Genomic DNA, 21,913 nt, shown 5'->3' with positions numbered 1-21,913 from the left:
ATTATTTGGGTTACAGCAATCTCTGCAGAAAACTTTTAAGATTTCCACAAGTCATATAAGGAAACTTATAAAAAGCTCAGAGTAATTATTTTTAGGAATGTCTTGACTGGGGTTAAAATAAGATGATAATAAGCTTCAGAAAACAACCTTAAAAAAAAGTTTGCTACCTTGAACTTGTGAAATGCCAGTAAATGGAAAAGGAATTGGGATGACTTAAAAATAATTGAACTTCTGCTAGTTATAAAGTTGGAATCTTTCACTTCGGAATACAGTATTTACATACAATAATAGCTAAGAGGAAAAGGCATGTTTTTATTAGCATCAGGTATCTTTCTCTGATATTTATAAGCTCTCGGAATAAATAATAATTTCTTCCCAAATAAAAAGTGAACAACAAAAATATTTTGGAAATTAAAACTTTTAATTGTTTTTTTTTTTTTTTTCTGCCAGGTGATGAATTTGGTCTGTGCTAGTAAAAACTCAGGGAGATAGTGAAGGACAGGGACGCCCGGCGAGCTGCAGTTCATGGGGACACAAAGAGTTAGACACGACTTAGCGACTGAACAACAAGTAAAATTATAATGTTGCCTTTGTTGCCTTTTAAAGATAATTTTTTTAAATTTCAGTTTCTTTTCTAAAGTCATTGTCTACATTTAGCCACCACATTTGTCATCATAAACTCCCATTTAGCATAATTTAGAAGAGTATGACAAACTCATTATTCCACAGATCAAACACCCAGTTCCCACTCTTCTGTATCACATGTCTAAAAAGACAGGCATCTAGTACAAATCAGGATTTCAAATATTTCTTAAAAAAACTGTTATATATGAAAATATATCAACTGATTCTTCCAAAAAATATGGTTTTGAAATAAGACTGACATTTTCATCCTCAGCTTCTCTCACACCTAACGTTTATATTAGACAAGACGTAGCTAACACCAACACGCAGAGCAGCATGGCAAAGACCTGTCACATCATCGTAGACTTTTAGGGTGGAAGAGATTTCAGAGAGCACCTGACCTAGCCCTCAGTCCCCAAAGCCTCACACCCCATTCCACGGATGTGCAAACTGAGGCCCAGAGAAGTTACACGCTTGGTTCCTGAGTACTGCTTTTTGTGACTAAAAAGACTCCAGCCAGCCTAAGTCCTTCTGTTTCTCATCATGAAAAAAAAATACCCTGTGGTAGTATTTAGGATGTTTTACATTTCAATATATTGATCACAAACATAAGATCAATGAGGCTTAAATCATAAAATAATTATACAATTAAAGCTGGGTTAAATAAATATGCATCTATAAATTTTCAATATAGTGAAATCCTCAGTTATCTTTTAGATTTATCACAAATTTCTAAGAGATAAACAACAAATTTTCAGCCATTAACTACGTTTAAATATGTTTTCTTAATGTCTTAATTGTCCCAACAATCAGTATTGTCATCATTACAGTGCTGTTTCATGAACATGTCTGTATATGCAATAAACTATTTTATTTAATTTTATGAAGCTCCATCGATAAAGGCCTGAAGTCTCAATACAACTTAAATGAAGTACAAATTCTTCATAATGGGTTTGATGGCTGGCAACAATCATATGTCTTTTGTTTAACACAGATGGAAGACTGCAAATAAAAAGTAACAGCAGTAGAATCTGCAGAACTGAGAAATCACTATATACAGCGTCAGGTCACAGCACAAATACTAGACAGACAGACAGTACATGAGCGCCATGTGCTAACACCAGGGTGAAGACCTGCCACCGTAGGGGAAAGGCGGTGCCCCAGAAAGCAAAGGTGGGCGCTGAGCCCCTGCTCTTCACTGTCGTGGTCTTACACGGAGAACTGTGATTGTCATGCCAGTGAAAGCTCTCAACTGTATCAGTAATTGCAAAAAAATGAGTAAGCGGAGTCAAAACTCTTTGTAAACTTCTATTTTATTATGAAAGAAGATAAAATTAACCTGCAATGCTTCTATTAAATATTTCATGAGCATATGAGCTGACATTGAGATTTCTTTTCTTTTTAAATGTGTCAAAATTCTAGTGAAATGCTTTTACTGAAAGCAGTAAATGCAATTTATGCTATAATATAAATAACAAATTTTTATGGTTTGAAATTTATCAATAAAAATCTCTGACCAGAAAACTGCATAACCAAGATATTTATGTTGTCAGTTAAAATACACATTTTCCTAAATGATATATCTATACATTCTTTCAGAATCAGGATAGCAGAATACGTTTGAAAAAAAGAAACAGAAAATCCAACGAAGCTTGTCAAAAGAGAAAACAGGAGAAAAAAATCACAAGCTAGTATTTTACAACTTAGAGACTTTTCAAACTGTATTATGGATTAGTCTCTGGACCCTGTGCCAATAAAGTTGCAGCAGCAAGACTCATCATAATAAAAGACGCTCAACTGGAGAAGCAGAACCCCTGAGCGGAAACCGAGAGAGAAGGAAGCGGGCAGAGAAACAAGCTAGAAACATGAAAGAACCCCCACATCAAATCCATGCGGGATCGTCCCTCAAAGAACACAACTAGGAACGTAATCGTTCAACCCAAAAGCAAGGGTGCAACCTGGGAAAAAGAAAAAGGAATTTTTAAAAGGATAAATTTTCAGTCAAAATTGGACTTTGGGCATTTAAATTAAATTTACTAAATTTCCTACAGATTATGAGTCCTTCACGAAGAACAATAGTTATGTGAGAAAGTATGCTTTGGGATTACAGTCTCTCTTGTCTATCAAAATAAACCATTTAAAAATGCTTTTAAAACATATCAGATTTTTTAAAAGCACAATTTAGGCATAGAATGAAAAGCTAAGCACTAAAAGGGCAAATATTTTTACAGTATAATCCTAAACAGTGTACTCCATTTTATTGATCAACTAAAATGCCACCTAGTTAATTATACAGAAGATAACACAATTAAAAACAAATACTCAAGAGAAGCGGTACAAAAACTATCATTATATTATAGTACAAACTTTCAAATATCTAAGGTTTTTCAAGATTCATTTTACAAATGTAAACCATTATGAATTATAATTAGTTATGATTCCAATAAAATTTAAAAAACCTCTATCACTCACATAAAATCTGCTTCTCTATTTTGAAAGTGCATCAAAAATTATTTATAGAGAGCATCTTTTCTAAAATCCATTTGGAAAATTGCAAGCAAACTGAAAATTTTCAATTGTTCTACATTTAATTACCTGCATAAAATATTCACAATATTTTACCAAGGAAAACTAATGTGCTGATGCTAACCTAAAAAATATATATACAGGTTTAAAAAGTTTTAAAACAGTGTTAATCTGTGAGATTTGCCTACTCTAGACACGATTCTTTGAAATCAAGTAGTCAGAGGAAGTGGAGTTGCAATATTGTCCTTTTTTTTGAAAAAGGTCACATAAATAATCTGCCAGGTACTCTCCCACCAAGAAAAAGCACATGCTCTAAATCTAATGATGGCCGCAGAGGGACAAACGTGTAAAATAAAGTGTACAGGCACCTGCAAATCATATTATATTCTGGTCAAAAGTTGTCTGCAAACAGTACATGTCAATCTAAAACAAATCCTATACGCTTCTTATCTAAATCTAAAAAAAAAGCATTTGATTCACTGATAATGATTTATAAAGAAATTTATATATAGTTGTAACTAACTCAAACAACACAGACTTTGATGTTAAGCATTCTACGGTGTTGAAAGTTTCATCTTATAAAATTCCATCTAATTAAATTGAAAGCTCACAAAATTCTAAAATAATTACACGGTTAGGATCAAATTCAAATTTGGATTAGTTCAAATGTTTCTTAGTTCTTACATTTACAGAGCTCACACTATGAAAAAAATGAGAGTAACTCAGGCCGAGCTGTTCAAACTGCAGTTAACACAATAGCTTGCTGAACTCGGAAAAGCAGAGCACACGTGTCAGTGTGTGTCCTCTTTTCCTACCGACGTGCGACAGGGTGGAACCCCCATCACTGACGAGTAGCAGGCGGCAGCTTTGTTAGAGCGAGTCCGAGGCCGTGGCGGTGCCCGGCGGGGCCTGGTCTGTCGGCCACAGCCGTCCCGCGGTCCAGCAGCTACGCTCAAGTGAGCCTTCGTGAAGGCTGAGAAATAAATTATATTAAGTGCTGTGTTTTGAACCCAGAAATGAGGGAAGGGGCTGTTAAGATATCAAATTTACTGAGAAAATAATTATGTGAGAAATAAGTTGCTGTCACAGAGAGCCCTGCCAGGCCCACGGTGTGGGAGCGGGCGGTCACGCACACCTTTGGGATCAGTGCTGTGACACGGAGATTAGGCTGGGGGGCCGGCGCGCCTGGGGCAGAGGGGAGAGGAGGGCACGCAGGCAGCTTCCTGGACAGCCGCACCGTCGGCGCCCACGAGGAGCGAGCCGCCGGCCTGATGCAGCAGCTCGGGACGCTCCACAAACCACTCTTTTATAACATGCTTCCACGTCTCACGTTTCTAATGAACACAGCTTCACTTCTGCAGACCCTCCTGCCGGTGCTCTCACCAAACTCAAATCTGAAACTTGAAAACTACCTTGGAAATTTGTGGGCAGCCACAGAAAGGCCCCGGAGAAGCAGACGCATATTAAATGTTAATTGTAAGGATGACTGTCACCTTTTATGGAGATGATGTCATTATTCAGGAATGCTAATTAAGACATTAAATGAACTGCTGATTGCAGACGCATTCTGAAGGAATCTATTTGTCCTCGTTCACTGAACAGCAAATCCAGCGTGGGGACGGGGCCCTAAGAGACTGCAGTCCCCTGTTCGGACACGCTGCCTTTCAGTGAACGCTCCCATGGACTATTTGCCTGATTTCTGGACGGACGCTTCCTCCTGGTATCCGGCTGCAGCGAGCAGGCGGAGCAGGCCGAGCGTGGGCCCTGCAGGCAGCAGGCTGTCCCCGGCCTCGCTGCTGGGTCCGGTCTCTCCTTGGCTGTCCCTGCCCGCCACCCCCAGGCCTCTGCCGGCTCTGGCCGTGACATGCCTGTTGTCTTAGCTGAGTCCTGTCGTTTTCCAGGACTGGGTGACATACCTTCAAAGATTAAGCTTTCCCACCTGGGATCTGTCCAGAGAGCCAGTGAATTACAGCTTCTCACGGCCTTCTTCATCCTCCTACACCCTGGTGTTATCAACGGTGGCTTTCTTTCCTATTTTGTGTTTAACTACAGGACACAGGCGGCCGCGCTGATAGAAGTCGGTTCTCACTGTCACTCAGGTCTGTTCTAACTGCCAGGCTGACTTCCGCAGTCTGCGACACTCTGCCGCCATCTATGTGTAGCAAAGGGCACAGCACCGCCCACCCCCTCAGCTCCCCTTGCTCCAGAAACAACCCTGTCTCTGATCCAGACAGATGAGAAGCGAAGCTTCAGGAATAATCTGCTTTCCCACAAAAAAAGGTAGCAGCTTCCCAGGAACCTCTATTTACTCTCTATGAAGCAACCTTCTAAAACTAGAAGAGGACTGAAATGCATTATTTAACATAAACCAAAACCAACAGTCTTTTGCGTGACTGCTGTTGACAAATTTTAGCAAAAATGGCCACTTCCACAGCATTATGACAGAAAAAGAAGAGGTGGCAGGAAGTTGAAGCTTTAAGTCACTTAAACAATTGCAATAATTTTGCAAAACTGCCAAATGACATGATATGGTCACTTTTATAATATTAATATTTAATAAAAAGGAAATGTAAAGAAACAAGATTAAAAAAGTATCTACTAACATTATTTCAACTAGAAATAGCACAGATATAATCACCTAGTCTTTATCAAATGCCCCATGCTCCCTTCCTAGGAAAGACAGAGAAACACGTCAGAACCCTAGACAGCCCTCAGCCTTTCCTACAGTGCGGACTACACAGGTTCTGAAGTGTCCCAATAGATGTCAGCATCGAAAAAGCGAACAAACAAGAAAACCTCTCCAGGGTGAGTCATACAAGATTCTTAAGCAAAATAAACAAAAAACAAACTAAACCTTTCCTCTACTGAACTTTTTAACAATAATTAATCTACTCAGTAAAGGTAGACACTGGTATTTCCGATCAGGACTAACGAGATTGTCAATTGTCCTAGAGAACAACCCTCGAAGGTTTAGCTTGTCAACACTACTGATTTCTAAAAGACTTTTTACTGATACAACAACTGGCACCAATGAAATGCACAGGGGAGGGAGGGAAAGGAGACTTGGAGAGAAGGCGAGCCCCGATTTACCCAACTAAACCAGGAGCCCACCCTGGCTGCCCCCTGCAATGACCTCCCATTCACAGGAGCCTCACAACTGCTGTCAGCCTAACACTTGTCATCCAGCAAACACTCCATTGAAGCATCAGCACACCGACCGTGGACAGGGCTCCCTGCTGGCTCAGCTGGTGAAGGGCTCACCCCGGCTGCAGTGCAGGAGACCCCAGGTGGGTTCCTGGGTCGGGAAGGTTCCCTGGAGAAGGGACAGGCTCCCCAGTGCAGGAGACCCCAGGTGGGTTCCTGGGTCGGGAAGGTCCCCTGGAGAAGGGACAGGCTCCCCGGTGCAGCAGACCCCAGGTGGGCTCCTGGGTCGGGAAGGTCCCCTGGAGAAGGGACAGGCTCCCCACTACAGTGTTCCTGGGCGTCCCTGCTGGCTCAGATGGTAAAGAATCCACCTGCAATGCAGGTGACCTTGGTTTGATCCCTGGGTCAGGAAGATCCTCTGGAGAAGGGAATGGTTACCCACTCCAGTATTTTGGCCTGGAGAATTGTGACTGTATACAGGTTGAGCTCATCATTGAAAATTCAACATTTCCTAAGGAACTATCAAAGTGATTTTGAGCTAAACATAGTTTAACAAGCCAAACCAAGTCTATATGTGTATTTCTTTGTAAATAGAGCAAATTTATTTAAACTCATCATGAATGATTTTTTAATTGACATTCCTAAACAACATATACTTCATGTGAACGTTAGTAGAAGGATAAAATGATGAAATCTACTAATAAAGTGGAAATTTAAATTAAATAAGTCTTGATACAATTTATTACTTGCAGTGGTAAAGTATCCAGTTAATGATTTACAAAAGAACTATATTAAAAAGATATCACATGTTAAATTTCTTTGAAGTAGAAAAGATTTCATTTTATCTTACTATACATAGCAACTTCAAGGATCCAACTTTAACAAAGAGAATTTGCATTAAATTCTATTTGTACTAAAAGGATAAAGTAGAAATCTTGTTTGACACCAAGCTCTATTTGGAGCTTCAAAGGAAAAGTTAAGTTTAAATTCTTAAATTTCCAGGATCTATGGTATTAAACATAAATTCACTGGTGGCTCAGTTAGTAAAGAATCTACCTGCAATGTAGGAGAACTGGGTTTGATCCCTGAGTCAGGAAGATCCCCTGGAGGAGGAACTGGCAATCCATTCCAGTACTCTTGCTTGGAGAATTCCATGGACAGAGGAGCCCGATGGGCTACAGTCCTTGGGGTCGCAGAAGCTGGACACGACTCAGAGACTGACCCACCACCAAACGCAGGTGTCATTCCCGTGCACCCTCACCTGCACGTCTGCTGAACACAGACTCAGACACCACACCTGTGGCATTCAACAAGGCCTTATTTTTGTGTACATCTTAGCTTATGCAAATTATGTACTCCAATCTAGTCAGGAATCCAGAGAAAATTCCTCATTCATCATCAAATTCTAAAACAAACTGTTTCATATACATCTAAAAATTAGTATTAAAATAAAGATGTGCATTTAGCTATCTGAACTAATTTTGGCTTAACTCTGCAAAGGTAAAGTAACACTTTGGATTTCATTTAGCAAGTCACTGTTTTAAGTGAATTAAGAGTACCAAACTCAACAAACATACCTTTGTGTGGACCCCCAATCACGAGAAAAAATCCAAACATTATTAACTGTTATCAAAATTACAATATCAACTCGGGCTAGTAAAACAGAACAATCTGTCTGAATAGAGGGAGGAGAGCTTTCATGGAGTGCTTTCTCATATAAATTCTTAAATTCTTAATGGAAAGGACTTTTAAGTAGTTTTAGATTTGAACTCAATTGCTCAGGTCTGTAACAGGCTTCTAAGGGGAGTCTGAGCCGCAGGACACCTAGGGACCCAAACACAGTGCGCTGTCCACAGAAGATAAGACGCTCAGCATCCCCCCCGAGAACTGCAGGCACCACCCGGCCACACTCACATGAGGGGGTCGAGCGCCACCTGCATAAACATTACATCGTAAGTGAAAAGGGTTTTTGTGCTGCAACTTCACCTCGTAACAAACTAAAGTGGCTAAACATCACAGGGACTGAGTGGAAACAGAATCCATCAGCAAGAAGTGAAGACGAGAACAAAAGCAGAAAAACGCAGCTTCCCCAGGTCACGGGGCTCAGCATCACCCAGGCCGCGGCTCCATGCGCCCGACCCTCTCCTCCCATCTCCTCCCTCCTCCCATTTCTCCAGAAACAGACGCGTTATGTCCGCGTGGACGCGAGGTCAACGCACAACACACCTCACTCGTTCCCAGGGCCTCACGGCCACAATGAAGAGAGCCCCCACCCAACAGACACCTTCACGATTTCAGTGTTGACAATTTGCTGACATATCGGAGTGATTTTATGTCACACTAAGCACATATGAGAGTTATACGTGAAAATATAAAAACTATTTTTAAACCTTATAAAAGATACAAGGCTATATCAATTTGCACATCTACCAATCAAAATAAGTTATCTTCAGAGACCCAACATGGAATTATGATTTGTATATGCTAAAATAGTGGGGTTTCCCTGATGGCTCAGTGGTAAAGAAGCCACCTACAATGCAGGAGCTGCAGGTTCGATCCCTGGGTCAGGAAGATCCCCTGGAGAAGGAAATGGCAACCCACTCCAGTATTCTTACCTGGGAAATCCCATGGACAGAGGAGTCCATGGGTTGTAAAACAGTCTGATACTACTGACCTGGCTTAAAACTCAACATTAAAAAAAATAAGATCATGGCATCAAGTCCCATCACTTTATGGCAAATAGAAGGGGAAAAAGTGGGAAAAGTAACAGGTTTTATTTTCATGGGCTCCAAAATCACTGCAGATGGTGACAGCAGCCATGAAATGAAAAGCTTCTCCTTGGAAGGAAAGCTATGACAAACCTAGGCAGGGTATTGAAAAGCAGAGACACAGCTTTGCTGACAAAGGTCTGTACAGTCAAAGCTATAGCTTTTTTCTAGTAGTCATGTGAGGACAAGACTGAGCAACTTTCACTTTCACTTTTCATGTTCAAAGATTCCAGAGCTGGTCCATAAAGAAGGCTGAGCACCACAGAATGACGCTTTCCAATTGTGGTGCTAGAGAAGACTCTTGAGAGTCCCTTGGACTGCAAGAAAATCAAACCAGTCCGTTGGAAAAGAAATCAACCCTGAGTATTCATGGGAAGGACTGATGCTGAAGCTGAAGTTCCAATACTTTGGCAACCTGATGTGAAGAGCCAACTCCCTGGAAAAGCGGTATGCTGGGAAAAACTGCTGGGAAACCATGACATGCTGGGAAAGACTGAGGGCAGGAGGAGAAGGGGGCAACAGAGGATGAGATGGTTGGACGGCATCACGAATCAACGGACATGAGTTTGAGCAAGCTCCGGGAGATGGTAAAGGACAGGGCAGCCTGGCATGCTGCAGTCGATGGGGTTGCAGCGAGTCGGACACAACCTGGCGACTGAACAACGACAACCAAATAGGAACATCAGGAAGAAGCCCTTGGAGAGGGCAGGTCTGTCCCTGCCTGTGGCGCGCCCCGCCCCTGCCGCGCCCCCTCCACCCCCAGCCTCACCCCTGCACTGGCCGCTCCATCTCCCGGGCCCTGCACGGCTGCCTGGCTGCTCCGCCAGCCCCTTGACTCACAATCGGCCCTGCTTCCTGCCCGCTTCCTGGGCTGGACGTCCCACCAGGAGGACAATCGGACTCGGCCTTTTGCTCCCATGTCCAGTTCTGCCACAAGGGCCGCACAGCTGGATGAGGAAGCCCTGCCCCCCAGGCCCCCGGGCCCAGGCACCTTCAGGCACGTAGGCCTCCGGGCTGTCCGGAGACAGAATCAAACAAATGGCCCACAGAGTCGAAAAGGAAATAATAAAGATAATTCAGGAGTCGGAAAACAAGCACAACGGATGAAGCTATTCAACACGAATAAGAGAAAGTCAAAGAAAGACTTCATAATGGTCTTGAACACTGAGAAGGGATTTGAAAATACTTCCCAAAACTAAAAAGAGAAGAGTCAAATGACTTTCTATCTCCACAAACACACAAGAAAAAAAAAAAGTTTAAGAGGAAACTTCTATATGTGGGGAAAGAAAGTCTTTAAGGTGAGGACTATTTTACATTAGAATTATCACTAAATGGAGATCATCTTTGTCTTTGATGGTCTTTAAAATAAATTACCAAATATGAAGATCTGAGTTCTGGATTTGTCAGTAACCAAACGGAGCAGCAGGTAGCTTCACTTATAAAATGAAAATCTTATTAAATTATTTTTAAGCTCATTTCAGCTCTAGCATTCCATGATTGCATAATCTTCATTTTTAAACAATAATAAAGGCAATTCCAACGTGACATCATGAGATCACAGGGCCTCACTGGGCTTGACTCCCTGTGGAAAGATCCCATCCAACAGAGTAGCTTCAAGAATGAACTGAGATTATCAAAAAAGCTGCAAGGAATGGTGGAAAAACCCCAAGTCACAGCAGTAATGGATGTTGATTAGATGAGAAATTCAAGACAGAAGCTACTGAAACATATTATTTACAAAGCAAAAATTTAAGAACAATAAGGCAGGCTCCTAAACAGCCCCCCCCCCGCCAAGATGGGCAGGCCCGTACGATACCGGGTCATTTGTTCCTACTGGGGTGACGTCACCACAGTGGGCTTAACTACTTTTAATAACTAGTACATTTTGGTCGTCTGTCACTTGCTCCTACATTAGATCAAATCAGCCTCTCGATGACCTACACTACATGAGTCATAATTTTTCTGTTTATGATTCAGAAAAATGTCTTCAGTCAGTATTTCCCAGCCTACTGTGGGTTTCTTCCAAGAACCAATTTCATCCTCATTGGTTTCCTACAGGAAACCAGACCAACTTCCTATTATTTATTTTCCTCACTTTTAGCACACCATAGCCCACATCAGATTAACTGGGAGTGGGAGCAGGAGAAGACTGTTCTGCACAAAGAAAGGCCAGCACAGCAGCGCCCCGTCCGGAGGCCACGGATTCGGATGAGACGCAGTGTGTGCTGGCGTCAGAGCCTGCTTTCCGTGGGACGCCAGACCAAGTGAGGAGAGTATTCTAATCAACTTCTTACAGACATTACACTCTCAGAAAGAACTTATGTTCAAAAACTACTGTCCATGAATACAATAAATTCTACAACATTGGTTCATACAGAGAAATTAATTATAAGGAACAAAATACATGTTTTCCATCCCAACCCAGTAACGAGCAGCTAGGAGAACAGGGAGGCAGCTGATGACCGGCACGCAGAGCCGTGGAGTGGGGGGCGGGAGGGGCCGGGAGCCACCGCCACGGTCTGTCATCACCAGCCGCCTCAGGCGAGCCCTCCGCACACCCGCTCTGTGCATCCTTGATAAGCCATCTGACGTGAGACCACAGAAGGAAGAGTGCAGGCAACGTGGCTTTCCAAGGGCACTGTGGCCATGGCCTGCCCTCACCTAGCTCTCCAGAGCACCGGGGGTGCCAGGAAGTAAGCGCTGTCACTGGCCACACACTGCTCAGCAGAACACGTCTCAATACGGAGGATTCGGGTGTGAACATACATCAGATTACCCTTAGACTCCCTCCATCCTCCTCATTTCTGAGGGCAAGTGCCATTTCAGGCTTTACAAGCTCTCACCGTCATTATCTGACAGGGAATTCATACCAAATCCAAAGCTATGCACCGCCAAAGGAAGAATGCATTTAAGGTGCGTATCACACAGAGATAAACCAAGAGCAGCGGCTCTCAGAGGGAAGCCCCCGACGAGGTCGGCATCACTGGGACACATCCTGGAAGGGGAGGACCCTGCAGACCAGACCCTCTGGGGAAAGACCCCAAGCCTATGGCTGATGCTGAGGTGGGCCCTCCTCAGGCCAAGAAACTTCTAGAGAAGAAACCACTCAATGTGGATTTCCCTCCTGACCCTTGTCTTCACATAGGCTTCACTGAGCCATTCCTGAAAGTCACAAACCGCTCCTAACCTAATGGCCAAGGTCTCAAGTCTGGTCCTTACTCAGCCTGCAGACACCACTCCTGCCTGAGAGGGCAGGATTTGCTGGCTTGCTCACATAATTCCACCCTCCTGCCTCCCCATCCCATCCCCTTGTCATGCCTGACTCCTACCTCCCCAGTCTAAGTGCTCCCTTCCCTGAGGATCAGTCTTCATCCTCTGTCTCTACCTGTTGCCTTGGCTTCAGCCTCTTGAGAATCCTTAGGACTAAACTCCAAATCTTTCTCCAACCTCACAACATACTTTAAATTACCTTTGACCTGCATTACCTGAGTATCCCTCAAGTCCTGTTGGTAGAACATGTCTGGGAGGACCCCTCACACCCCCACCCGCCTCAAGAGTCCCTCCTCGAACACCTGCCTCCAGCACCGGGACCACCAGGCCCCACGTCTTGACGGCAGTGGGTCAGCCTCACCAGGCCTCCCGCTTCACCCGCCTCACGCCCAGTTCGGCTGCCACCACCTTCACCCAACAGCATCCTGCACTTCTGAAGCCCCACCTCCACTCACCTCTGAATCTGTCTCCTGTTCAGAAACAAGACAAGGAGCTCATCCATGCTGCTTTTATTCAACGTAATTCTAGAAGTCCTAGCCACAGCAATCAGAGAAGAAAAAGAAATGAAAGGAATCTAGATGGGAAAAGAAGAAGTAAAACTGTCACTGTTTACAGATGACACGATGCTATACACAGAAAATCCTAAAGATGCTACCAGTAAACTGCTAAAGCTCATTAGAGAATTGAGTGAAGCTGCAGGAAACAAATGTGTTACATTCCTATACACTAACAATGGAATATCAGAAAGAGAAATTAAGGAAACAATCCCATTTACCATCACATCAAAAAGAATAAAATACCTAGAATAAACCTACCTAAAGAGGCAAAGGACCTGTACTCTGAAAATTGTAGGACACTAATGAAAGAAATCAAAGACAGCACAAACAGATGGAGAGATATATTCTTGGACTAGAAGAAACAACACTGTCAAAATAACTATATTACCCAAGGCAATCTACACATTCAATGCAATCCCTATCAGATTACCAATGGCGTTTGTCACAGAAAAGAATTTTTTAAATTTTTGTGGAAACACAAAAGACTCTGAACAGCCAAAGCAATCATGCGAGAGAACAGAGCTGAAGGAATCACACTGAGCAAAAGATGTGCAACATGACTAAATATCAGGGAAACGCAAATCAAAACTACAATGAGGTATCAGTCCACAACAGTCAGAACAGCCATCATCAAAAAGTCTACCAACAGCAAATGCTGGAGAAGCTGGTACACTGCTGGTGGGAACGTAAATTAGTGCAACCAATATAGAAACTAGTATGGAGGTTCCACAAACTAAAAAAAAAAGAGCAAGTGATCCAGCAAACCCACTCCTGGGCATATATTCAGGAAAGATGAAAACTCTATTTCAAAAAGATACATGCACCCCAGTGTTCACTGTAGCACTATTTACAATAGCCGAGACTTGGAAGCAACCTGTGTCCATCAACAGACGAACGGATAAAGAAGATGCTGTACGTATATACAAATGGAATATTAGACATAAAAGGTGAAATAATGCCATTTGCAGAGACATGGATGATCCTACAGAGTGTCATATTAAGTGGAGATGGTCAGAGAAAGGAAAAATCATGGTATCACTTGTATATGGAAAGTAAAAAAATGATACAAATGAACTTCTTTACCAAAAAGATAGACTCACAGACAGAGAAAACAGATTTATAGCTACCAACAGGGATCGCAGGGTGGCAAGGTGAGAGATAAATTAGGAGTTTAGGGAATTAACTATGGAATTAATTAATAATTATGGAATTAACATACACACACACTACATATAAAATAAACAACAAAAATCTGCTGTACAGCACAGGGAACCACATTCTACTGTAAATTAACTACTTCAATTTAAAAAGCGGCTAATTAAAATTTCTGGGCTCCAAAATCACTGCAGATGGTGACTGCAGCCATGAAATTAAAAGACACTTACTCCTTGGAAGCAAAGTTATGACCAACCTAGACAGCATATTAAAAAGCAGAGACATTACTTTGCCAACAAAGGTCTGTCTAGTTAAGGCTATGGTTTTTCCAGTGATCATGTACGGATGCGAGAGTTGAACTATAAAGAAAGCTGAGCACCGAAGAATTGATGCTTTTGAACTGTGGTGTTGGAGAAGACTCTTTGAGAATCCCTTGGACTGCAAGGAGATCCAACCAGTCGATCCTAAAGGAGATCAGTCCTGGGTGTTCATTGGACAGACTGATGCCGAAGCTGAAACTCCAATACTTTGGCCACCTGATGCGAAGAACTGATTCATTGGAAAAGACCCTGATGCTGGGAAAGATTGAGGGCAGGAGGAGAAGGGGACGACAGAGGATGAGATGGTTGGATGGCATCACTGACTCGATGGACATGGGTTTGGGTGGACTCTAGGAGTTGGTGATAGACAGGGAGGCCTGGTGTGCTGCGGTTCATGGGGTCGCAAAGAGTCAGACACGACTGAGTGACTGAACTGAACTGAACTGAATTAAAAAAAAAAAAAAAAACACATAGAGGCCACTCAAACCCAGCCCAGCGCCCCACCTGCCCACCTCCCATTCCTCCCAGCACACTTCTCACTCAGCTTACCTGGGACGCACATCATGTCACAAACATGTTCCACGCTCTGACTCTCAGCCTTGTATTTTTACCTCAATTTCAACTACCTGCTCCCACTAACAGTGTCTGTCAACTCCTCCCTGAACCTCCCTGACACCATGCACACTTTCCTGAGACTGAGATCACCTATCTCTAAAGACCCAAGGATGTCAGCGCCCGCCTCTGTCATCCGTGAGAAAGCCAAGACCCCCTGTGGCAGAGGTGGGTGCTCCACTCTGCCATGCACACAAATGCCATTGAAGGGCTAACCTGTTTTACAAGCCAAAATTCATCTCCAATTAAGCACCATTTCTGCCCATTAGCTGGCCTTTAGGCGAAGCAGACAAAACCCAATAAAAACAGACAAACTTCACATAGGGCCACTTGGAGGAAATCAGCTAAGCCCCTGTGCTCTCTGTACGCACAGCCCAGCCACTCTGGGGTGCTAAGCAGACACACCAGGACCGGCATCTATGGAAAGTATACCGGACTTTCTGAACTAATTACAAAGACGTTTTGGAGAAAGGAGAAGACTGACTCATTTAAGGCTAAAATGACAGGGGAAGTCCTTATATACGTAAGTCTATAAAATACCCTGCATCTTCCCACCATTCCACCTTATGACTTCTAGAGGTGATGAACCATCTATTAAACACCATCACAAAGGAAACGTCTTAATCTAAAGGAAGCTGAGTAACAGAGTATTCATTCCAAAACATTCTACTTTGTCTGGAGACAGCAAGAAACCTAGAGATAAATTACAACGTGAAGATGGACAGGCTGCCTCAATCCAGGATGAAGTCTTCACTGCTGGAGTGGCAGTTACTGCTTCTCTAGAGGAGAGGGGACAGGCCCTCAAGGCACAGCATGCCGGAGACACCTTTTCAAATAGAAAATACATTCAGAATCACTTAGAAAAATAACCCTGCTCTCAAAAGACAGGACATTGACACGTTGCACAGCCCAGAGCTTAAGCGTGGATATAGAACAGAATATCAGAAACTAAGAAACGAAACAAGAAACCTTCTGTGACAGCACAGACAGGTAGAGAAGTATTCTTGCTGGTGGACTGGTTGCCATCCTCCAAAGTTAACATCTTGGAGGAAAATGTGCTGGGAAGGTTTATGCTCAAATTTTAATTCTGGCGTCAATAATGAGACTAGGCTTTCTACTTGCTTCTCTTACTATGTTCTACCCTTGGTTTCATTGATGTGGTCTATAATTTCTTCCTTAAACTGGAAGAGATTATAAAACAGGCACTTAGTTTCATTTCGCCCCAAGCTGGGGGTGTGGAGAAACAGCAACCACCTCAAACACTTTCTGAAGCAAGAATTCCAGGTTTACTGATGAAACAGCCAAAAATGCTGATAGAGTTTCTGTTCCCTTTACTTTGGGGGAGGGAGCTGCTTTAACTTGGAGTTAGTTGCCTGTATTTCTAAGCTCCAGTAACTACCCTGATTAAACACGTATCTAAAAGGACTCATACCATCCCTGGCTGCGGATCTCACCCGGACACAGCAGCAGAAACTGGAGTCAAGCAGACTGCCAGAACCCTGGGGGTGGCTCCTCAGGTTTACTGTGACTTGTTCCAGAAAGACACTTCTCTAAGGAGAGGTAGACAGACACCCGGAGAATCTGCCTGAATCAACGGAAAGAAGTCAGCACGAGCTCTGTGTGTCACAACACAGGGGACAAGAGTGCAAATAGAGTTTTTCTCCCAGTCATTTTTACTACTCACAGGAAAACGTTAATTCCATTAATTCTGACATATTGGCACTCAAAAATACTATTTTCTCAGCCAGTAATATCATCACCACCAAAAATTAATATTAAAATGGAAGTTTTATTGACTTAATTTTCCAACATTTGAACAAAAGACTTCATTCACAATGTGAGTTAAGGTAGCAGAAAACACATCCAAGTGGGGTTCGTGACTGTAAGATCAACCCCAAAGAAATGAATACTTTTATTCTAATGTCATCCGTAAGATTTAATAGACTGTTCAGTAACAGAGAATATACTTTTTAAAAATGTATTAGCATTTCCATTAGGAGTCTTAATACCCAAACTAGTGTGAAGAATTAAAACTTGAGGACTGGGACGAGTGGTTTTAGAACCGTATTAAGAAGCGCTCATTTGCCTTATTGTACAGCAGAAAGCAACACAACATTGTAAAGCAATTTTCCCCCAATTAAAAGTAAATTTTAAAAAATAAATTAAAAGACACAAAAGGAAAAACAGAAGGAGTAACAGAAAAAGGTAAAATGCAGGACTCAGGACAGAGCAGAGAAAGCGCGCCACGGCATGCTCACCTTGACGTGGCTCTGGGCTCCGAGGTTGTAGATCTCTGTGGGCCTCACCGCGCTGATGATCTTCACGAGGCAGGTGCTGTCGGTGAGGTCGCCGTAGTGCAGCTTCATGTCTGCAGAACCGACACACACACCGTGAGAGGGAAGGGAACAGTAACGTGCGTTCTGAAAACCTGAGAACCAGACCAGTTCTGGGGTGGCAGTCCGCGACTGTCAGTCTGAGAAGAAACTAAACGGCAGAGGTCCACATTTGTTGCCACGTCTACAGAGGATTTGTAAAAACTCTGATGAGCTTTCTTTAAAAACACAATCATGACAGATGTTACACAATTAATGTATCTTATGGCGCCTGGGTGACTGTGAGACATGTCACAAAAGAATGAGATTCAAAGAAAATCTGGAAATAAAGTGTACACTCTCAAAAGAAATCTGTAACATACTGGTGGTGGTGAGGATGGCTCTATTCAGAAACTTCCATCCAGTCCTTCATAAACACCAGTCCTGAAGCCATTTCCTGAAGCCATTGTGGAATGCCTGACGTGGGCCATGGCTGATTAAAAGACATCCAGAGTGTTCTGACCCCAGATCTCAGCCGATCCCCACATGGACTTCCTGGCTGAAAACAGGTGACACAGGCCAGTTGGCAACCTATTAACTTGATATTTTCCTTACTTTTACATTTTGGTCTACAGCTAAATCCAATGGCAGTGAGTTTCTGCATTTTGTATAAAACAATGGTAATTTTCAGGGAGGCTTCACTGAAAACCCTAAGTATTAAGGTAGAAAGACAACTAGCAGGTCATCTTCCTGACGACATCACTGCCTGTGCAATGAACCCAAACCTTCCAATATTCAGGAGTGAGTACAGGCTCCTGGAAGGTCTCTGCAGGCGGGTGGTACCTATGTCCTCGTCGCACCTATGTCTCCCACGTGCTGTGGGACGTGATAAAGTCAACCTCTCTCTGCCTCCACCGGCAAAACAGACTCATTCGTGACCTCAGGAACTGCTGCCAAGGTCAGATGAGAAAACTGGAATGTCAACTTGCAAAAGTGTCACCAAAAACAGCACACAATTGCAGAGACTAACAACTGCCTGTAAAGAGATTTACATATATTTTTGACTGCCATCTGCCTTTGGACCTGTCCTCTCCGATTATTTTTAAAATTAATGTACCAAAGACGGCTTGACTTGATTAAATTAGACCAAACGTGCAAAGCAGAGGTGGGCTCTGTGGAGCTGATCTGACTCCAGGGCATGGGGACACCTGGAGATGGGGCTCAAAGGCTAGCCTGCGGACTCTCGGGCAGCGTCGCCTGCCGGGCCCCTGGGCACAGCCTCAGCACAGTGACCCCACGGCCCAGGGCCGCAGGCAGGGAAGGGCTTCAGAGCAAGCAGACCGCAGTCAGGGGTGTGATGGGCTTTGAGGAGAATGACACTTGAAAACACCTTAGCATAATATAGGAAGTTACAGAGAAAGAGTTTAGAGGCAGAGAACGGCTTACTTCCTTCAGTGTGAGCCTGGGGGTTCTTATACAGATGCTCGATTCGGCCAGTATTGAACGAGCTGGATCGCCGCACAATTCCATGGACCTGCATTTTTATCAGGTGGAAGGAAAAGGCTAAATTATAAATCAGCAATGAAGATTGACTAGACACTCAGGTTATTCTGCTACGTTCAGCTTTTTGAAAAAACACGTAACTGGGATGTACAAATATTACTTTGAATTAGTAGAAATAATTCCAACACTTGCTCTTCCCCCAGCCCCTGCCCATCACCTGCAGGCACCTCCTTCCATCCCTTTCCAGTGTTTTTACTGCCAATCTCAACAAAAGTATTTAGATAATGACGTGACTTCACAGTGAGCGCTTAGCTGTAGACACTCAAGTGTCTCCCTTCCCAGCCACACACACACACACACACACACACACACTCTTAGTCCTACTGCTGACAAAAATCTCTCTTCCATTTGGAACTGAAGACAGACCCTTTGAGGCTGCACCCATCGCAAGCCTGGCCTGCCCCTCAGACTGGAACATAAGGTCAGGGCTCCATGCCTCCCGGCCTGGCACCCCTGAGCACTGCAGCAGGCACCGGGCATCTAAGTAAACACGCAACTCCATTCATGAGAGAATTGGGGAGCAGCTGATACTATGCAGTCATGTGGAAAAGCTAAGAAGGCTAAGTAGTTCAGGGCAGGGACAAGACTGAGGTCCTACCAGATTTAAGACATGAAGGAAACTCAAAGGAAGGGAGGGATTTTTTCTTTCAGTCTTTATCTTTGACTTAACCATGACAAGTGTGAGGGGGGGGAAAAGCAGTTGGAAGCAGAATGCATACCTGTCCGACACTGAAGAAAAGACTGTTTGTGTCAGGCACATTGAGAAACTGTTCAAGACCTGCGCTCACTGCCTCCCCGTGCTGCCAACGCCAACACCAGCTTATGTCACCGGCTGCCCACGTTCCAGTTCTGGTGGCGGTTTTAATCCTTCTCTTATTTTAGAAGAGTTCATTCTACGTTGGGTAGTTTCATTTGCAGCTGAATACACTTCTATATTTTAACTCAATCGTTTTCTGTCTATTTCAAACAAAAATTAATCCTTGGAGTGACTCAAATATTCCTAGTGTGGGGGGGTGGGGAGTTATAAGCACATAAGACTTTCTTTCAAAGAGAAAGAAATGTCATCATCATTTTATGTGCCATACATGAAAAATTGGCTTCTGCAAAGGGTACAACACACCCACAATTAATAATTCTGCTGGTCAGATGTTTCATCCAAAGAGCTAAAACCACACTATTTCCCAAAAGAGCTAAAACCGAAACAAGTTTGTAAACATGAGACTATTTTAAGACAGGAACATCACAAACTTGGTTGACACTTCGGGGAGTCAACAGTAAAATCTAGGAAACATTACATTGAGATTTGGGTATACAAATCCCTTACTTAAGGGCTTCCCAGGTGGGGTTAGTGGCAAAGAACCTGCCTGCCAATGCAGAAGACATAAGAGATGCAGGTTCAGTCCCTGGGTTGGGGAGATCCCCTGGAGGAGGGCATGGAAACCCACTCCAGTATTCTTGCCTAAAGAATCCCATGGACAGCGGAGCCTGGTGGGCTACAGTCCATGGGGCTGCAAAGAATCGGACATGACTGAAGCGACCTAGTACACACACATACACACACACCCATTACTTAATTTAAAAGTAGAGAAAATTCTACTTACACTGAACCTTGAATTAATTCAACCTCATAGTCTCTAATTTTTCAAGTTGTTAATGACAAACTTCAGCTACTCTATAAACTTAATAAACTTTGTTTAATAAAAACCAAGTTCACATGTATACTTATACATATCAAAACTGGTATTTACTACTAAAGTTACTTCTGAAATACAGAGATCTCAGATGTAAGTTGAGCTTTATTTAATAGGATAGAGGGAAATTTTTAAGTTCTAAAAACAGATAATTTAGTTTTGACAATGAAAAACTATAAATAATATGATTTAGTCTTTTTCTCTTGAAGGCTGATCTCTGGATAAGTCACATATCTCACCCCAGAGCAAAGAAAAATGCTATATACATACACATTTTATATCAACATGAAGTGAAAGTATAAGTCACTCAGTTGTGTCCGACTCTTTGTGACCCAGGGACTATACAGTCCATGGAATTCTCCAGGCCAGAATACTGGAATAGGAGCCTAACCCTTCTCCAGCGGATCTTCCCAACCCAGGAATTGAACCAGGGTCTCCTGCATTGCAGGCTAATTCTTCACCAGCTGAGTCACCAGTGAGGCTCTTTATATCAATATAAAGGACTGCTGAAAATATTCAATGACATTGATGGACCCAGTATGAAAATCAGGCAATTACACAAAGTCACAGCAAGTAAAGAATTTAGGACTTTACTGCCACAGTTACAACCAAAAGCATTAAGCACTAGTTTGGGGCTTTAAAAAAAAACAAAACTGTGTTTTAATTTCCCCTCACTCCCAACTCTTGGTATGTGCATATAGGGGAAGAAAGACTGCCAAATGTTTAATCCATGACAGCAGGTATTATTCTAAGAACTAATGAAAGCTGAGTCTGTCTACTTCTGAGACAGGTGAAATGCAAACTTTAAGACAAGCCAAAATGTGTGCACGCTGGATAATCTAGTTAAGAATTTCAGATTAGCGGCTATTTCTTACAGAAGGGATGTATTTAATAGGTAGGATTTTCTGTTTGTTTCTATAAGAATTTTTGGAGAAAAAGAAATGAGTGAGGAAACCAAAGTGAAAAGATGAATGAGCTAACTTCGAATAAATTTAACCAAAATTATTAAATTACAGAAGTTCAAAAACAAAATTTCTGAAAATCTGAGGGTGTTAAATGGAAGTGAGCATTTCTGAAAAATAAAAAAAGTGATGAAAAAGAATATATCAAGTTCTCACCATGTCAGAACAAAGCTGGTTTGACTTCAAATCCAAGAGTCAGACTAGGCTGTATAACAGAAATGCTGATTAACTGATCACAGTCGATTGACTGACCACAGTCAAGAAAATAGAAAGCCATCACCACTGTATTTTTAAATTCTCCACGTCGCGGTTTCTCCTGAAGTCACGAGTCCTCCACAGGCTGCTTGAGGCGCCTGCCTCTGAGAAGCCGGATGACTCTGTACCGTCAACTGCCAGCACGCACAGACTC

The 21,913-nt window shown here is 42.9% G+C and overlaps 1 protein-coding gene across 1 annotated transcript in view; it reads right to left on the bottom strand.

Moving 5' to 3' along the window:
- GMDS (GDP-mannose 4,6-dehydratase) overlaps nucleotides 1–21,913 on the bottom strand; it is a 435,146-nt gene that overhangs the window by 310,045 nt on the left and 103,188 nt on the right. The window contains exons 3-4 of the mRNA XM_065912734.1: nucleotides 18,735–18,822; nucleotides 17,235–17,344 (exon numbers count right to left, since the gene is read on the bottom strand). Of these exons, the coding sequence (XP_065768806.1) occupies nucleotides 17,235–17,344; nucleotides 18,735–18,822 (198 nt within the window). The remainder of the gene's footprint in view (nucleotides 1–17,234; nucleotides 17,345–18,734; nucleotides 18,823–21,913) is intronic.

Source organism: Muntiacus reevesi, chromosome 20 (genome assembly GCF_963930625.1).
Source record: "Muntiacus reevesi chromosome 20, mMunRee1.1, whole genome shotgun sequence".
NCBI classification, from domain to species: Eukaryota; Metazoa; Chordata; class Mammalia; order Artiodactyla; family Cervidae; genus Muntiacus; species Muntiacus reevesi.
This window is presented reverse-complemented; position numbering and strand designations above follow the sequence as displayed.